Source organism: Humulus lupulus, chromosome 1 (assembly GCF_963169125.1).
Source record: "Humulus lupulus chromosome 1, drHumLupu1.1, whole genome shotgun sequence".
NCBI lineage: Eukaryota > Viridiplantae > Streptophyta > Magnoliopsida > Rosales > Cannabaceae > Humulus > Humulus lupulus.
Window position 1 is genome coordinate 18633152 of NC_084793.1, and position 17961 is coordinate 18651112.

Consider the following 17961-nt stretch of genomic DNA (forward strand, 5'->3'; position numbering starts at 1 on the left):
AGCAACAAGAGCGCCTGTCCCAATTTCAATGTTATGGGACTGTAGGATCTTGTTGACCCTCCCTTGGGTCGTAATCTTCAAGACTATCCTCTCTGCCTCAAAGAAGGCATTAGGTCCCACCTCGACCTCTTTCTCCCCTGTGGGACCGAAGTGGGGGATTGGAGATTCCGCGACTATCTCTTTCCCCTTGCTAGCCTGCTGGGATGATGAACCAGCAGTGCTCTTTTTAGGTATGTTCTTCCTGGGCCTCATCTGGTCGCCTAAAGAACAAAGATGAAGAAAGTTTAAATAGCCGACCTAAAAATAGAAAAGGGAATCTAGCGCGAGAAGTGATTTTCGTACACGGGCTGAGGTAATCTCAGCCCGCGGTGCGTGAAGCCACGTGATGCCATGATCACGCGCCCGTGTTTCCAACGGATCCCTGATTGCTCGGGATCTGTGTCAGGAGGGTCAGGATAATGCTTGCCTTGGAGGGAAAGTTTCAAAAAGCAAAACCGCCTAGGAAGCGTGACCCCTAAGCTACCCGGTTTTGCACTCCAGAAACCTATCGCCTTCCCCTCTCCAAACAAGCATTCCATAAAGCTACCCAGAAAAGTTACCCAGAAATTATTTTGTTGATGGACCCAAAACGGGTATGTTTTAAATATTTATAACTTGCAAGTGCACAAATCGTAAATGGAATATAGTGTTCGTGTAAGCACGAGATCGAACCCAAAAGAGTTGTCTAAAATTGAAAAGAAAACTATTTTAAATCAAAAGTAATAAATTCTAACCTAGCTCCAAAGATTGATGAAATTTTTTTAATAATGAAAATAAAATAAAAGACAATAATAGAGAAATTAAAGACAATATATAAACATAAAATAATAATAGAAATCAAGATAGTAAAATAAAAATTATTAAGATAATAGAATCCACAAAATATAAGCTCAATAATATTTAAAAGTACATTGATTCCCAAGTTTTAGTAATAGTAGAAATTAATCAAACCATCACTTATTCAAATTAGATATTCTATTTAAGCACAAGTTTTCATAAGAATATAGGATTTATCTTCACTTTTAAAATTATAATTTCAAAGCATTTAGTGTAAATCAATCTAATGAAATAACAAATAAATCAATGAACATTATTTATAAGGCAAAACATAATATTTTTGTTCTAAGCATGGATGTGTACAATTTAATGACACATCTTACACAAAGAGTATTATGTTTTTGCACTAATGAAGAACAAAGTGTGAATATGTGCTAACAATCCAAAATATATGATATTTAAGATGAAAGAAGATATTTGAAGAAGAAAATTCCATAAACTTTGTTGCACAAAATGGGAAATTAACATACAAAATAAATACTATCTAGTTACAAATTGTTTCATCATCACCTTAATAATCTTAAAAATATTAGAAACTCATAACTAGAATAGAAAATACAAACAAAAAAATTACAAACATAAATAGGAAAATTTGGAGGAGAAACCCCCAAATTTTTCCTCTAAAAATACATAGAAAATAACCAAAAAGAAGAAGAAGATGAAGGTAATAGAGAGGTTTTGAAATGTGTAGAATTTTTGGTATGGTCACCTCCCTCCAAAATTGACACTCTAAATCCCTTATTTATAGCCAAAAAATGAGTATTAAAATAATCAATTTAAATGAATTTAATTGATTAAATTAATTTAATTAATTATAATATGGCAACTATGGATAAATTATAGGGTGTAATGATGATGTTTTGGGGTAAAATGTGTAGAAAATTGGGTAAAAAATGGCATTTTTGAACATAGGGGACAAGAGTACATTGTGGCATTTTTATGGGCTCAAGACAAATTTGCTTTGTGGCTTTTGGTGGCTGGGAGATGCTGGGCGTGGGTGAGGAGTTAGGCATTGGACCTAAGGTGTGATGGGAGGAGAGGCAGGCGTGAGCAGGAGGCGTTGGTTGATTGCTGGCTGGGTGATTGACTTTGAAGCAGCTGGCTGAAGTTGGTGCACGGCTGGGGCAGGGGCTAAATTGGACGGGCCTGGTGAGCTGCTGGTGGGTGGCAGGCGTGGGCTTGGCTGGTTGTGAGGTGGCCCAAGGCAACTTCTCTATTCCAATTCTCAAAAATACCATTTTTTTTCTTTCTTTTCCTTACTTTTCAAAGCCCGAAATTGTAATAACTTCCCTACAAAATAAACATAAACTAAATCATAATCAAATATTTTCAACTATAAAATAAATCAATTTTATCATTTGAAAATATTAATTATAACTTAATTTATATTTAACATCTCATTTCAATAATACAACACATTTTTACCTCAAATTAAACAACAATAATTCAAGTAATTAACTACAACATTTTACAACAAAATAACTATAAAAACACACAAAAATCTATAAAATTAAAATAAACCCAATAAATTAAAAATTACTTAAAAACTTAATAAATCAATTAAAAACTCAAGTATTAAGCAACAATTAATACACAAAAAGTGGTAAAATAACTCTATTTTGTAGAGTTATCACTTGTCCTATGCATCAAATTCCTAGACATGTTCTCATATAATCGATATACCTAGGATCAAAACCTATGCACCAAAAATCAGCCAAAAAAAACCTACAATGTGCGACTAAGAAAGAGGCTTACCTAACAGAAAAATAGAAAGATCAAAGCATGCAACAGGCAGAGGACTTACAGTGTACTTTTCGTATGGAAGCCGTAAAAAGCGTAGGAATCAGAGTCCTAGTGGAATCTTTAAAGCTGGACTGGTGCAGAAACTCTTATGGCGAGAGCGTAGGGATCTTTGGGATGATAACCAGAAGAAGAAAGACTTCTGAGGATAAAAAGGAGAGAAGATGAGGAAAGGATTTCAAATTAAGGGTGGCTAATGCGGAAGGTGGCCAACCTTATATATACGTAAGAGGTAAAAGAACGAGGACCGTTCGATCACATTAATGCGAGATACGAGGGTCATAACTCGAGAGGCGAAATGACAGCCGAAGATAAGCTAGGCCATTTAATGCAATTCTCGAAAGCCAGACAGTTGCCAACCACGGCGCTCCACGTGTCCGATACCTGCGCAGTGGACGGGACATGGAGAGTCGAAAAGGAAACTTAAAAGCCCCCACTGTGAAGGACACAGATGACGTCATGGATCACGAGTAGGGGCTTGGGGGGCAAATGTACGCCCTAAATATCCGCGAGCTATTGGCGAGTTGGAAAAGGGCCTAATTCGATCCGCCACGAGTAAATCGTCCACCCGGAGCAGTTACTACGAGTTTCCACCTGTCCAGCCCGAGCTGATTAGAGAGTTTGCAGTTCACTCGAAGGCAGCGGGTCAACGGTATGGATATCACGAGCTGGCGCTACATCAAGCTCGTGATGTGGCATAGGTCTGACACCCGAACCCTTGTAAAGACAACCACGCAATGTAAACGTGCATATATCAGCATCACATGTCTATTCCATTCCTGAATTCTCGGGTACGCAGTATAAACTTGCGTATTCAGACATCCCACGACTGGTTTGGGCCATGCGGCCCATTATCCCTCCTTACCTATTGATTAGACCACACTCCACTGTCAGGTTTTAGGAATTAATCATCAGTGTCACAGAGATGACGTGAAGGGTAAAGGGGTCACGGGATGACCCCCTTGCCAACCCAGGTATCCTCTCCCTATAAATACCAAGACCCTGGGCATTGAAAGGGGTTGGACATATTTTTTAATAGAAGCAATTTGTAAGGATTAACCGAGAGATATCAATAATATTGACTGGTGGAGTAGATGGATTTTAACCTTCAAACCACCTAAAAAAGAAAAGAGAGATCACCTTCCCATGTAATTAATTTCCCAAATCTAGAATTAAACTATTTTCATATTACAGTTCACTAATTAGCACTAATCCATCCTGTTTATTCGTATAATTACCTGTTGGTGAAGAATCGCGTCAACACCCTCATGCCTAATTAAAATTCTTAATAGCCACCAAGGGCAAAACCGTCATTTCGCACCTATCTCGTTAATCATAATTAACACTCTCCAATTCCCGTTATTCTCAAATGCTAATAAATCATATCTCATTACCCTTTAATTCCCAGTAATGATCTAATCCTCAAAACACCCGAGACTCACCCCGAGCCCCGAAATCAAATCCCGTTATGACCAGACTGATAACTTACATTCAAAGATCGTCTCATGCCGAATGGCTCGAACAAATCCACTTTATAATGTGGTCTTATTTATAATTCACCCACATGCATGAAAATATACAATTACGCCCTCAACGGGCCAAATTACCAAAATGCCCTTATAATAAAATGTGGACTCATATGCATGCATTTATCATCATATAATAATATAATTCACATAAACATGCATATAATCATTTAATGACATAATAAATCAATTATGGCCCTTTCGGCCTCCTAATCAAGGTCCTAAAATCTTATTAGGGATTTTGGGGCATTACAATGAGGCCCGTTGCATTTCTTGTTGCCAATCCCTACCTCCTTACGTCGGATCTCTATAGTCGTCTAAGCTCCATCCAAGCTTTGTAACTGCCGAATCTCTGCCTCCACCCGACGCTCCATTAGATCTCGGCCTCATCCACACGATGCTTGCTAGATTTGTCGGATCCTAGGCACCCTAGCCACACCATATGTCGCCTCATCCACTCGAACCTTGCTGGATCTTGAACCTTAGTTTAGCCCCAGCTCAGGCCAGGTTGCACCTCCATCTCCAGCCTCTTCTCCAGCTTCAGATCCTATGACGAACATACATGGAATAAGAAAAATATGGAGGCAAGATGAAGAAAGAGAAGAAGAAGAAGAAGAAGAAGAAGAAGATGAAGAAGAAGAAGAAGAAGAAGAAGAAGATGAAGAAATATTTTAGGGTTTTGATTTTATTTTAGATTTGTTTAATTGAGTAATATATATTTTTTAATTATTTTTATTTTAAAATCAATTAAAATATATATTCTATTTTAATATATATTTTTAAGTATATAATTAATTCATTAATTAATAAACACATTAGGGCATTTGTAACACCCTGGATAGCCAAAATCGTTACACTAGGGCATTTGTAACGCCCTGGATAGCTAATCAAGTCATTTAGTTTGAAACGTGTTACTGAAACTACAGTTGAACTAGGGTTAAAAGATTTTGGTCTCAAAAGATTTTTTTTTTTTATAATCAAACATTTTCTTTTACATGGGATCCCAGAAGTAGTAAAGTTATAAAACAGTTTACAAAATTTCGAGATTAAAATACAGTTACTAGCCATTCTAAGGCAAAACAGACAATTAGGCTTTTCTCATCCTATTCCACTCCTCAGCCATGGTGGTCGATCAGCTGATTATGTACATTCAGCCCCGAAGCTCTCCATCTCAGGACTGGTCCAACTTGCCATTGCCTTTACCTGCACCATGTAGCACCCGTGAGCCAAGGCCCAGCAAGAAAACACAATAACAGAGCATAATCATTAAGCAAACAACCAGATAACTCATACAGTATAAACATGTACTCAATAGTCCAAATATTCATGTTATTCAAGTATTCAGCATACCAAGTACATCATTTCATATCAATAATCAATTCACATATGATAACCAGGGTTAACGCCCTTAGGCCGCACCCTGTATTTATCCTACTGACTCCGGCCTGCTTAAACCGAGGTAAGTGAATATTAAGCTGTCCTTAGCTACTAGTGGCAAAGTCGCGCCCTGTGCGCAAGTATTATTTACAGTACCCTTAGGCCGTTTATCACATGTCCCATGGCATAATACCATCTATGACATCATACAGATATAGGGAGCTCTTAGTCCCATCACAAATACATAACCAGGTGCAGTTTTCTTACCTTTAGATTTCGATAGCTTCGTTCAATTCGAACCAACTCCAAACCTCAATTCCAAAACCTAGCCTCGGGACCAATCCCGAGCCCTCGGAAAGCCCTAATTCTACCAAACGGGGTGGTGGAATCAAATCCCGAGCCCCCGGGCAAAAACCCTAAGAAATAACCCAAAAACCCCTTTCTAGGAACAGGGTAGCGCTACAGCACCCTAAAGTGGGTGCTACAGCGCTACAAACAGAGCCATCAGGCTCCCAGACGCCGAAGCCTAGTGTTGTAGCGCCCTAAGGCTAGCGCTACAGCGCTAGTCACAGCCAGACACTACCCAGTTTTCTCCTCTTCGAATTTCCTCGAGCCAAACCTTTCCAAAACTCAACCAAACCTCAACCAAACTTCAAAACAAGCCTCCCAACATCCTCAACTCATCCCAAACAACCTAACCACAAACAATTCAATCACATGCACCCCAAAACACAAAATTCACCATGGCTGAACCTAGAGCTCAAAATTTAACAGAAATCAACTGAGATCACAGAACTTAAACCAGAGTTTCTTACCTCTGATGGATGAGCTCAGCCTAGGTTGTCTTCCACACTTGCTTAGTCTTCACCTCCTCAAACCCTTAGGTTTAATTCCCTAGAATTCCCACAAAAACTTTGCTTAGGAGAACCAATTCAATACCAAACCAAGAACTGAATATCAACCTCAAGACCTTACCTCAAATGATGAACAACCCTTGCTAACTCTTGAAACCAAACCAGGGATCCTAGCCTCAAGCTCCTGCCCAAACTCTCTCTGAGTTTTAGCTTCAAATTCCTTCAAGAAATGGAGAAGAGACGTCCAACCGAGAGAGAGAAAGATAGACTCCTCTTTTCCCTTTTTTCCTTTTCCTTCTTTTCTTTCTTTTCTTTTAGACTTCCTTCAAATTCTAGACATTGCACTAAGGCATAAAGCAGACTTAACTTTTATCCCCTATAAGCCAAATGACCATATTGCCCTCCCACTTATAACTAAACTTTTAAACATCTTAAGGGCATTTTAGTCATTACACTCAATTCCCGCTAATTCCTCGAATGTCCCTAATATTTACAGCTTACTTCCCGACACCAAAATAATCACCAATTATATTCCTCAGTATCAAAATAGACTCCAATATATTCTCTAAATTCCCAGAAACACCCCCAGGCTCGCCCCGAGCCGGGTATAAATCCCTGCCGTGACTTTTTCGCTGAACCGCTCACTAGGATCGCCTTGTGTCACAGATTACAAATATATCCACATAATAATGTGATCTCAACAATTTATCACAATTATTTACATTTATGCCCTCAACGGGCTAAAATTACGAATATGCCATTTTAACCTAATCAGGGCCTACATGCATGCTAATACACATAGTCATGCATCACAGATATTCAAATAATCATATAACATGCTTTTAATCATTAAATCACATATAATCCAGTTATGCCCTTCCGGCACACTAATCAAGGCTCTTAAGCCTTATTAGTAAATTTGGGTCGTTACAGCATTGTAGGGTCTCATTTATATAAGTCTATATGCATGTTCCCTATAAATATATATTCAAAACAATATACATAGTAGAAAACATAAAATCATACAAGCATGTGAATATTACAGAGATACGTAAATACAATAATAAAACCATTAGAGTACTTACAAGATGCGTAGCAAAACAATGACTACATCCTTTGGATTCCCTAACCTTTTGTCCTTATTGAGTGATAGGTATTGCAAGGAATCCAAACCGATTTGAAACAAAATCACAGTCTTCCAAGTCTTTCTCTAAAATAACCTAGTGTTTGTGTGGGTAAGTCTCAACACATGAGAAGAGAATTCCTAGAGAGATAACTAAGAGTGTGTGGTATAGAATATTAGAAGTGAATTTTTACCTTGTCAAATTCATCTGACTTAATGCATTCTACAACACTAGTATATATAGGCAATTAGCTAGGACATAAAATAGGCTTTAGTTTCCCATTTTATTTTTAACTATTATAATTAATTAAATACTTGCCAAAATTAACCAATTATAATTTTTGACCTTTGTTTAATTCATTTTGTTAATATTGATATATTAATATTAATACCAATTTATCAATATTAACAAAATTGTCCCAATATGCTATAATACTCTTTTTGAGACTTTGCAATAAATACCTCAAATTTTCTTCTATTTATTTTCTCACAAAATATAAATAAATAATTTAACATTATTTATTTTCATTGACATAGTCAATATGATATTTATATAATTAATAATTAAATTAATTATTCAAGACTACCAGGTTCATTTTGATAAGAGATGATATGGGACCATGGATCCATGAACTCAAGCTTTAATAAGTTACCGTGAGTTTATTTATACCAGATAATCTCACTACCTTATTAATTCCTCATGACTCCACTATAGATTGAGAATTGCACTCTTGAATTCATAGAACGCTTTACACCAAATGTAAATACGTTATCCATTGTTATAACCATAACCATCATTCAATCATCTATAGATGATCTACTAATGAGACGGGTGAAAATTACTGTTGTACCCCTCATTGGTATTTTATCCTTAACTCCCACAAAGTTCCTTGTAAATAATATTTCCGTAAATTTAATTACAGAAATGAGTACTTTATCATTTAACAGTTGAACCAAGCTATAAGGAAATCATCGTTTCACTTCTTAAACAGAAGCTATAGATTTCATATCTATGATAACTACTCTCACTCAATTATACTACTAAATCTCCAATATGTAAGTACGAGCTTGTAATGCCCCAAATTTCCTAATAGGTTTTAGGACCTTGATTAGGAGGCCGGGAGGGCCATAATTGATTTATTATAGTATTTAATATATATATGCATGTTTACGTGAATTATATTATTATGTGATGGTGAATGCATGCATATGGGCGTATTTATTATTATAATGGTATTTTGGTAATTTGGCCACTGTGGGCGTAATTGTATATTTTGGGTGCATGGTTGTGATTAATTAATATAGCCACATTATAAGGTGGATTGGTTCGAGCTATTCGGCTGAGATGATCATGAGATGTAAGTGTTCGGTCTAGTCATAACGGGTTTAAGTTCGGGGCTCGGGGTGAGTCTCGGGGTCATTTTGATGACTAGAGCATTACCGGGAGTTATAGGGTAATGGGATATAATTTATTGGTATTTGGGAGTATTGAGTATAGCGGGAATTTGGAAGCGTTAATTATGATTAACGATGTAAGTGGAAAGTTCCAAATTTACCCTTGGAATGGTTTTAGAAGCCTTTAATGACTTAAGGGTATTTTAGTCATTTGAAAGGATTTATTTTATCCTTTAGTTGGCTGTAGAAGGTTATAGAAATAACAGAGCCAAAACAGGGGTTTTCATCTTCAACCCGTACACCATCCCTCACCATCTCTTCTTTGGAGTTTTGGATTCAAGGTGGTTTTACTTGATGTTTGACTTGAGTTTTGGTGAGGGTGAGTTGTAGATATGTTTGGTGGTTGAATTGGGTGTTAAGTGGTGATTTGAGACAGGTTTGAGGGGCTGGTTTTAAGGGAAAGCGCAGGGGAAAGATTCAGGTGCGTGCTGGCTTTTTGCCTGGTCTGGGCTGAGCGCCGCGGCGCAGCTGTGGTGTGCCGTGGCCCTTGGCGTCTGGCAGGGAGGCCCTCTTTGTTTGAGGGCGTGCCGCGGCGCAGCTGGGGAGGGCCGCGGCCCTTAAGGTCATTTTAGCCCAAAATGGTGTTTTTAGCTTGGGGATTTAAGCCTTAGGCCTTGGGGTTGTACCTAGTACCCGGTTAAGTGGGGATTTATGTCCCGGAGGCTAGATATTGGTTTGAGAACTTATGTTGATCATTTTTATTGATGATATCTTATATTTGGTTATGACTAGGTGACCGCTAAAGGACTAAAAGTTGATCGTTCTCAAAGGTCGTTCTTTAAATCATTCTAGCTCGAATCTGAGGTAAGAAAATTGCACCCTGTGTATATGTGACATGCATGGCTATTATCGATGCATGTTGATTGATTATTGAGTATGACATGCATGGTTATTATTGATGCATGTTGGTTGCTTATTGAGTATGACATGCATGGTTATTATTGATGCATGTCGGTTGATTATTATGTGTGACATGCATGGCTATTCTTGATGCATGTTGGTTGACTATTAAACGTGACATGCATGTCTGTTATTCGTGCATGTTGGATTGTTGGATATATTGCATATGATGCATGAGAAACATGTGATTAGGACATGCTTTGTATACTGGGTATGATGTTGTTCAGAGCTTGTGCCTCTGTGGTGGTGCATGGTCCTAATTGTACTAGTATCTGTTTAGTAAACATGCTGAACACCTTGTTTATGAGTATTGGACATGTGATATATAGTTGGTGGCATGACTTACTTGTGTATGGCACTGACTAGTCAGGGACCGACTCTAAAGTTGAGAATCATGCATTGAATAACTCTATGGCATTAATGCTGGACTGACCCTAAAGTCGAAGAACTTATAAGCGCTTGCTTGGTCTAAGACCAGATGATCATGGCCCTCGTGACCCTATCGTCACATGGCTAGGGGACGCTGTCCACAGTTACGACTCTAGAGTCGGGAGGAAGGTTATGTTGGTGACCATTCACCATGCACCTATCCTGTACCAGCTTATGAAAGGTTCTCATATTAGTAAAGCCCCGGTGGCCCTATCGTCACATGGCAAGAAAGAGCTGTAGCCACTTCTGTGACTTTTGGCTATTGTCACCTATTTGCCTAAGCTGTTGGTCCTGAGTAACCAATACAATTACTGTTGATATTACATCATGTTATCCATTGATATTACATCATGTTATCTGTTGATATTATATCATGTTATATTGTGTTTTCTTGCTGGGCTTCGGCTCACGGGTGCTACGTGGTGCAGGTAAAGGCAAGCGGAAGTTGGACCATCCTTGAGTTTGAGAGCTTAGGTGATGATGTGTACATATGCAGCTACTCGTCCGCCACGGCCGAGGTTTAAAGTGGAACTAGGGTTAAACCCTGTTTTGCCGCTTAGAACGGCCTGTTGTAAATATTTTCTGTAATAAACTCTGAAACTTTATTTTCGGAATCCCAATGTATATATTAGACGTTCTAGTGAAACGTTACATCTTAACCAAAGTTTTTAATCCCTAAACCGCTAATCACATTTAGTTCACGATTTTGGCCAAATGACTCGATTAGCGAGTTTAGCACTGTTTACAAGGCACACTGTAACGGTCCCTGGAGTTTGGGGCATTACAGAGCTAGTCCGTAGGGTAAGTTAGTAACGAACAAATCAAAATACTTGAATGATAGAATTAGCAAAATATTAATCACTCATAATTAAGATTGAATTGACCTATGGTCAATGTTGTGATATGATTAGATTAGATGATAATGATACTTGCTTATTTTGTCAATAATCAATATCAGTCCAGTCCAATATAACAAAATCATCTGATCTTATCTACTTGGTCAATGTCCTGGATATGATATCACACCAGATGTGTAAGTAGATCTTATCGTAGATTACCCAATCAGTAAAAATCAAGTGTACTGATTTAATCTTAGGACAAAATGCTTTTGAACATATAATTACAATTATAATCTACTGTGGCCGAGTAACTATAATTGTAATTATACATATGTTCGAGATTTTATAAACGTTTGTATTAATAATAATTAATCATGTTATAAAATATGTAAACAATACAATTTTATTGAACAAAATGATTTTTACTACTTTATTGATAATGAATGAATTACATAAGAAATGTGGTTTTATAAGGGCATAAAACTCAACAGGCATTTTGGTCATTTTCAAAAAAAGTTTGACCAAAATTAAGCTCAAGGTATTATATTGTTCAATTTTGCAAAACGTAGGATTCAAATTATAATTTGACAAAACTGAAGATCTAATCGGAATCATATTTACTCTTATTAATAATTGTTTTGCATACCTTTTACACGTGGCAAGTGGTAGATAAAGTGTCTGAAATTGCGGTTGATTAAAAGTAGCATTGCTCTTAGCTTAGTAGTAAGTGAATCCATATCGTGACACATGGATAAATGTGGTTGCATTTACAATTTAATTTCTAAAGCCTTTTTATTGAAAAATTATGATTAATTATTTTGGCTATTATTTATTTATTTATTTTTATGTGGTTCAATCACTTTTATAAATAAGTAAATAATTCTACTTTTTTTTGGCAGTAAGTAAATAACTATACGTTTGATTTTAATCGATCTAACTAATATGATTGAATTATTAAAAGTCAAATTACAGCAAAACCGAATTTAATGTAAAAATTAGTATTTGTAGAACCTATCCCTTTGTGAAAGTAAACCATTTTATATTGTCACTTTGCATAATGGTCTTTGTGTGGAATCCTATAAAATGTTGGAAATTTTTGATAGGGTGTTTGTAATTTTCAACGAGTGTCGAGGGTACTTTAAGTGACTAAAAAATCATTTTACAAAATAGAGAAATTATAGTAAATCACCTAAAATAATGACATCAAGAAGCTAATACTCTCGTATTTTTAGAATGGTAGAGAAATGACAATTTTACATTATTGATTACCTTAATTGACATTCTCTATAATTTTTTATTTATTTAGGAGCGTAACACTTGAATATAGTGGTGTATGTATATTAGTTTTGTTTAATTAGTTTTTATTTTAAAGTTATATTGATTTTTTAAGTTTTTTATAGGTTGTTGGTATATTATTTTCCAACCAGTGTATATGTTTTTTGTAGTATGATATATCAATTTTTTTTACGATATTTAGTTTCTATCTTATTATACATAATGGTAGTATATAATTTTGTATCATGGTATATATATTTTAATGGTAGTATATAATTTTGTTAGCATAATATATATATTTTTGAGTAATAATTTTGTTGGTATATTATTACCTTCTAACTCAGTATATATATTTTGTAGTATGCTATATCACTCAACAACCCATAAAAAAAAATCAAAATAACTTTAAAATTAAAACTAATTAAACAAAACTAATATATATACCATAATATTAAAATATTTAGAATAAAATAGTAATTTACTAAAGGGCATATTTGGTAATATGTAATAATAAAAGGTGGTTAGACTATTTTAATACAAAGTTAAAAATATAGACATTTGCTTATTTTCACACACCATTAAAGGTCATTTTGTGCCAAGTCCCTACATAATATTATTAAAACAAAATTATTGTAAAAATAAATAAATAAATAAAATTATTTTGCCAAACACCCCATTAAATAAGTCAAAATAGTATTTCTCTTAAAAAATAGTGAAAATTACATTTTATATGGGTTTTTCAATAAAGTTTTAAAAAATATAGTTTTTTTTACAAGTATTATTTTATGGCTTTTTAAAACCTATATTTCCTTCTATGGGATTTTTTTCCCATATTTTTGTAAAAAAAATCATTATTATGCCATATTTTTTTCCCATAATCTGATTTTTTTTAAAATTAAATTTGTCCATACAAACCAAGAAAAGTTTAATTACCATATTTTTGCATATTAATAGCTAAAAAACTATATTTATGAAAAAAATCTCTAAAAAATAATGATACCTGCTTCAGATCTTAGCTGCTATGTAGTTCTTTGTTTTTTTGTAGTTTTATTTTTCGTTTTTGTTTTTAATAATGGTGTTCTATCACCCTGTTCTTTGGAGACCTTTGTTTATGCTAGTTTTGTATGATCTGTCCTCTTGTTCAGTTTGCACTTGGTGGTGTTGTCACTCATTCGGTTGGGAGCACCGTCACTTTATTGTAAGATCTTTAAAATGCAATCCATTTTATGTTTGATTATTTTGGGGTCATGACGGATTATTCCATTTGGTTGTTTTGTCAGTATCTATCCTTGTTGGAGGTTGTTATTCGAGGTTAATTACTCATTTATTATAACTAGTTTAGTTAGCCATTGTTTGAGTCATCTCCTTTGTGAGATTTGTGTAGCTCTTTGAGTTTTCCCCAAAACTTATAAGATTTTTATTTAAACGGATGAACGTTCTTTCTTTTAAAAAAAAAAAGTAATAAACTTAATTGTAGAATCTATTTGTAACATGACTTGCCAAATTTTAGTATATCTTTCCTTACATTCCCAATGTCATGGGTGGGGACTTGAAATACCATTCTTTATTATTATAAAATCTGGCCCTAGCTAACTTGATACCTCGTCATTTCCTGCATCGGGTTCTACTGAGTTCATCAAAACCTATTCTAATTATTTTCAAGTTCAATAGATTGTATGAAATGACTGATACTCTTGTTGAATTTGTTGGGGGGGGAAAAGGTTAAAATTGCATCATTCTTAGTATCTCACATTATAAAAAATAAAGCAAAAGCTATTAAGAATTCCGATCTCTACCATAAAAGAATTACAAATGCACAAGGCTTTCCTCTGTATACTGAAACTTGTAAGCTTTTATAAGGTAAAGTGGCAAACTCAATTACTCTCAATGACAAAAGATGATGACCCTGATGAAGTTGGTCCTCTCAAAGATCTCTTTTCCAACACTCCAGGCTCGCAAAATATGAATATAGAAACCAAAGTCAGAAAATCAATAAAGGCTGTACCCAAAGAACTGGCTGATAATGATGGCAAATCCAAGAGCAATGGCTACGATGGAAGACGCCCATGTCAGTTTCTCAGTAATTCTGGGAATCCTATCCTTTAAAGCCTGACTACATGATCCAATGAATACTGTGTAGCTTCCCATTGCCACTACAGTCCCGACCAAAAACATTATCAGAAAGGCAGCACCAGCCACACGAGAAGGTAAAGCAAGAGCAGGCAAGACCATCATCAGTGCATCTGGCTGCAGCCCATGGACAATTCCAGTGGCAAAAGTAGCAAAACCAATCTTCTTCTTACCAATTGAGGGGTTTTGAAGAGTTTCATAAACGCCAACATCACATTCTCCATTTTCTAATGCAACACATGGAGCAGGAACTTCTGAAGCTTCTCTAATGCCCATAGCACCAATGACAAGAAGTGTAAGGCCTACTACCCTTGTTCCCCAATTTCGGATAATTTCAATATGAAGCCGATCCTTGAGTAACAGAAATATTAATCCAAAAATAACCTGACCAGCATCATGCCCACAGCCCCATAGGGCTCCAACAGCTGCACTTTCCATCCAGGAACGCCCAATTGAAAGAGGAGCCAAAGCAGCAAGATGGTCCGGTCCTGACAAAGTGTGTAAGCAACCAGCAAAGAAACCAGTCCATGCACTACTTAGTAGTTCAGTCCGGATGAGTGCCCCCCCAACTGCAGCAGCAGCGGCAGGGGCACCTGTCCTAGCTGCAGTTTGAAAAGTTGCAAATGCTGCAGGTGCGAAAATTGGTTGAATTAAGATCATAGCGAGCGCAGAAAGCATAATGTATACCCCTGCAGTAGTGGCCTGAAACATGTTTGCAATATGGAAATTTTTTAGCATCTTCACATATTTTGGTCAGTGATCGTATAGAAAGTTAATCCTAGTACGAAGAATCGAAAATCACATTGAAAGTGTAACCCTTCAACATAAATTTTCTCACCCCATCAAATCAGAAAAACACATTAAAATTAGTCCTATTAAGAAAAATAATTGCACCGTAAAATTAAAAGTTTATACTCAACTAACAATGTGTCCTAAATGCTCATGGAAGAGAATGAAAAATACTAAGTTGAAAGCACATGTTAGGTACTTGGGTTTTAAATCCATAATCCCTTTGTTTGGTATGGTGGAGTGGAGGAAGGATGGATAAAGGTGTGTGGAAGGAAGCTATCCATCCTTAGGTTATCTTTGTTTTTGTTTGGTAAGGAGGAAGGAGACCAAAGGAAGGAAATAATCCATTCATATATGGGTGGATTGTTGAAAAAAAAAATTTCTTAAATATTAAAATGACTAATTTTTTAATATCTTTACTTATTTTAAATTGTAAAAAAAGATTATTTTTTTTTTCTTTCCTCCCTATTACACCAAACAAGTTTAAAGGATTACCACTCTCCTCTCCTTCCCTCTTCCTTAATCCCTCCCTCCTTCTCCCCATCCATCCTACCAAACATAGTTCATTAACCTCTTGTTCAGCTAAAGCACAATTTACCCCTAACTTTAACAAACATTTTCACCAACCAACAATTACAGAGAAAAGAATACAATACAAACTGTACTTGAAGAAAGTTTCTCAACGATTAGTAAAAGATTCTTGGTTATTTCTCAACGATTAGTATAAGATTCTTAGTTATAACTTGTAACTAATTCAGTAGGACAAAGAGCAAATGAATCAAAGGTCAAATTGCTAAAAAAAAAAAAAGTCCACACGCAGCATGACCACCCAATTGCCAATTTTAAACTTTCCAATCTGTAAACCAAATAAGTCCTCAAAAACACAAACTCTATAAACTCAATTGAGAGAACCAACAAAAGTAAAAAATATCGGTTTTTTCTAGTGCAATTTCTCAGCAACATACATACAAAATCCCTAGAACTAAATTGTCCCAAAATCTCATTTCGCCACTGCAGTTGCATCAAAACAATGACAAAACCACAAAATGATAATCCCATAAGGTAGATATAAGATACATTAGCAAATTTATTCAAAAATAAAAAATTTGAACCACAATTACGACTAAGTAGAAAGCATATGTTCGGTACTTGGGTTTTAAATCCACAATTATGACTAAGTTCATCACAATTTTGTTCGGCTAAAGAAAATTTATCCTAAAATTAAATAATTGAGCAAAATAATTTACCTTGCTTCTCTCAAAATACCCATTTGATATCTGTTTGAGATTCTGAGATTCGGGCACCGACTCGTTAGAAGAGTCATCAGGGGAAGAAGAAGAAGAAGACGACGAAAAACAGAGAGCCTGTAAACTTTTCGACGGCGTAGAAAATGACGACGAAAAAGAAGAACCTTGAGATTTGCAGAACAGCGAGTTGAGCCGCCTTAACTGGGGACGTGAAGAAGGGAGAAGACTGAGTTTGGTAGAGTCAAAACGAGGAAGGAAAGGAGAGGCCTTGAAATGGAATTTCAAAGAAGGGGTTGTAGACGAAGAGGAGAGGAGCCTTTCCATGGCTTCCTTCTCTCTCTGAAACTGAAACTCTCCTCCGTTCCGTCTCTACAAATAATTTTACATATGTTTTTTGTTCCCATTATTAGAAGAAGCCATTAGATTTGATTAGAGTGAGTCAAAGAAGGTTGGTGAGATGAGAAGAAGAGGTAATCAAAAGAGATTTGAGATTTGAAGTTGGATAAGCCGGTGGGGTAACGAGTCCTCAACTATTGGACGACGAAGACGCCCACCTCAGCTCAGCTCCACTGGGATCAATGTGGTTAAGCCCACGTTGCTCCCTCAAGCCCACACGTACACTCTTCGCGCAACCACGCGCGCCCCACACGCATTTTCAAATCCCTTATCACACAATCCCTCACTCACGTATCTGCATTTTTATTAAAACCACGTATTCTTTCTTTAAACCCCACATTATTCTATGACCTCTTTTTAACTTTTTTTTTTTCATAAAATAAATTCAAATTATTTTTCATTCTTATTCTCTTATGTGTATATAGTGTGGGTAAAAAAAAATGTGAATAATTATGTAAATATCAAATTATCAGTATGAAAACTTGTTTATTAGTGTGAGTTAGAGTCTATCTTGTCCAAAAATAACTCATATTTTTATGTATTATTGAATTTATCACACACTTTTCATATTGGATATTCTCTACACCAAAAAACTAATATGTAATTACTTTTAAGACAACAAAAAGAAAGATCACCTAGCTGAGATAGCTAGTCCTCCAGACCAGGCAACAAATTGTAATGAGTCTATTCATGGCTTCTTACTCTAAAAACTCAATTTTTGGACAGGGAGCAAGAAAAAAGAAAGTAGAGTAAGTTCATCATTTATCTTCAACTTATAAAATAACAAATGAGCCTAAATTGGTGTTGCAAGTCAAATACATACACTTTCAGCTCTAAAAAAATCCATTTATATGGGAGAATTACCATAATTTTTATTTACAATAATGCTAGTGGCACATTATTTTCATATCATTAAGTCCATTTTTTGTGTAAATAGTTTGTTCT

At 35.8% G+C, this 17961-nt stretch overlaps 1 protein-coding gene across 1 annotated transcript; it reads right to left on the reverse strand.

Moving 5' to 3' along the window:
- Window positions 1-14156: 14156 nt before the first annotated feature.
- On the reverse strand, window positions 14157-17118 carry LOC133788300 (chloroplast protein FOR GROWTH AND FERTILITY 2-like). The gene is made up of 2 exons (XM_062225732.1): window positions 16621-17118; window positions 14157-15286 (listed from the first exon to the last, which is right to left on the reverse strand). Exons 1-2 carry the CDS (start codon window positions 16942-16944, stop codon window positions 14444-14446), a joined length of 1167 nt encoding a protein of 388 aa, XP_062081716.1. The 5' UTR covers window positions 16945-17118; the 3' UTR covers window positions 14157-14443.
- Between the last annotated feature and the right edge of the window lie 843 nt (window positions 17119-17961).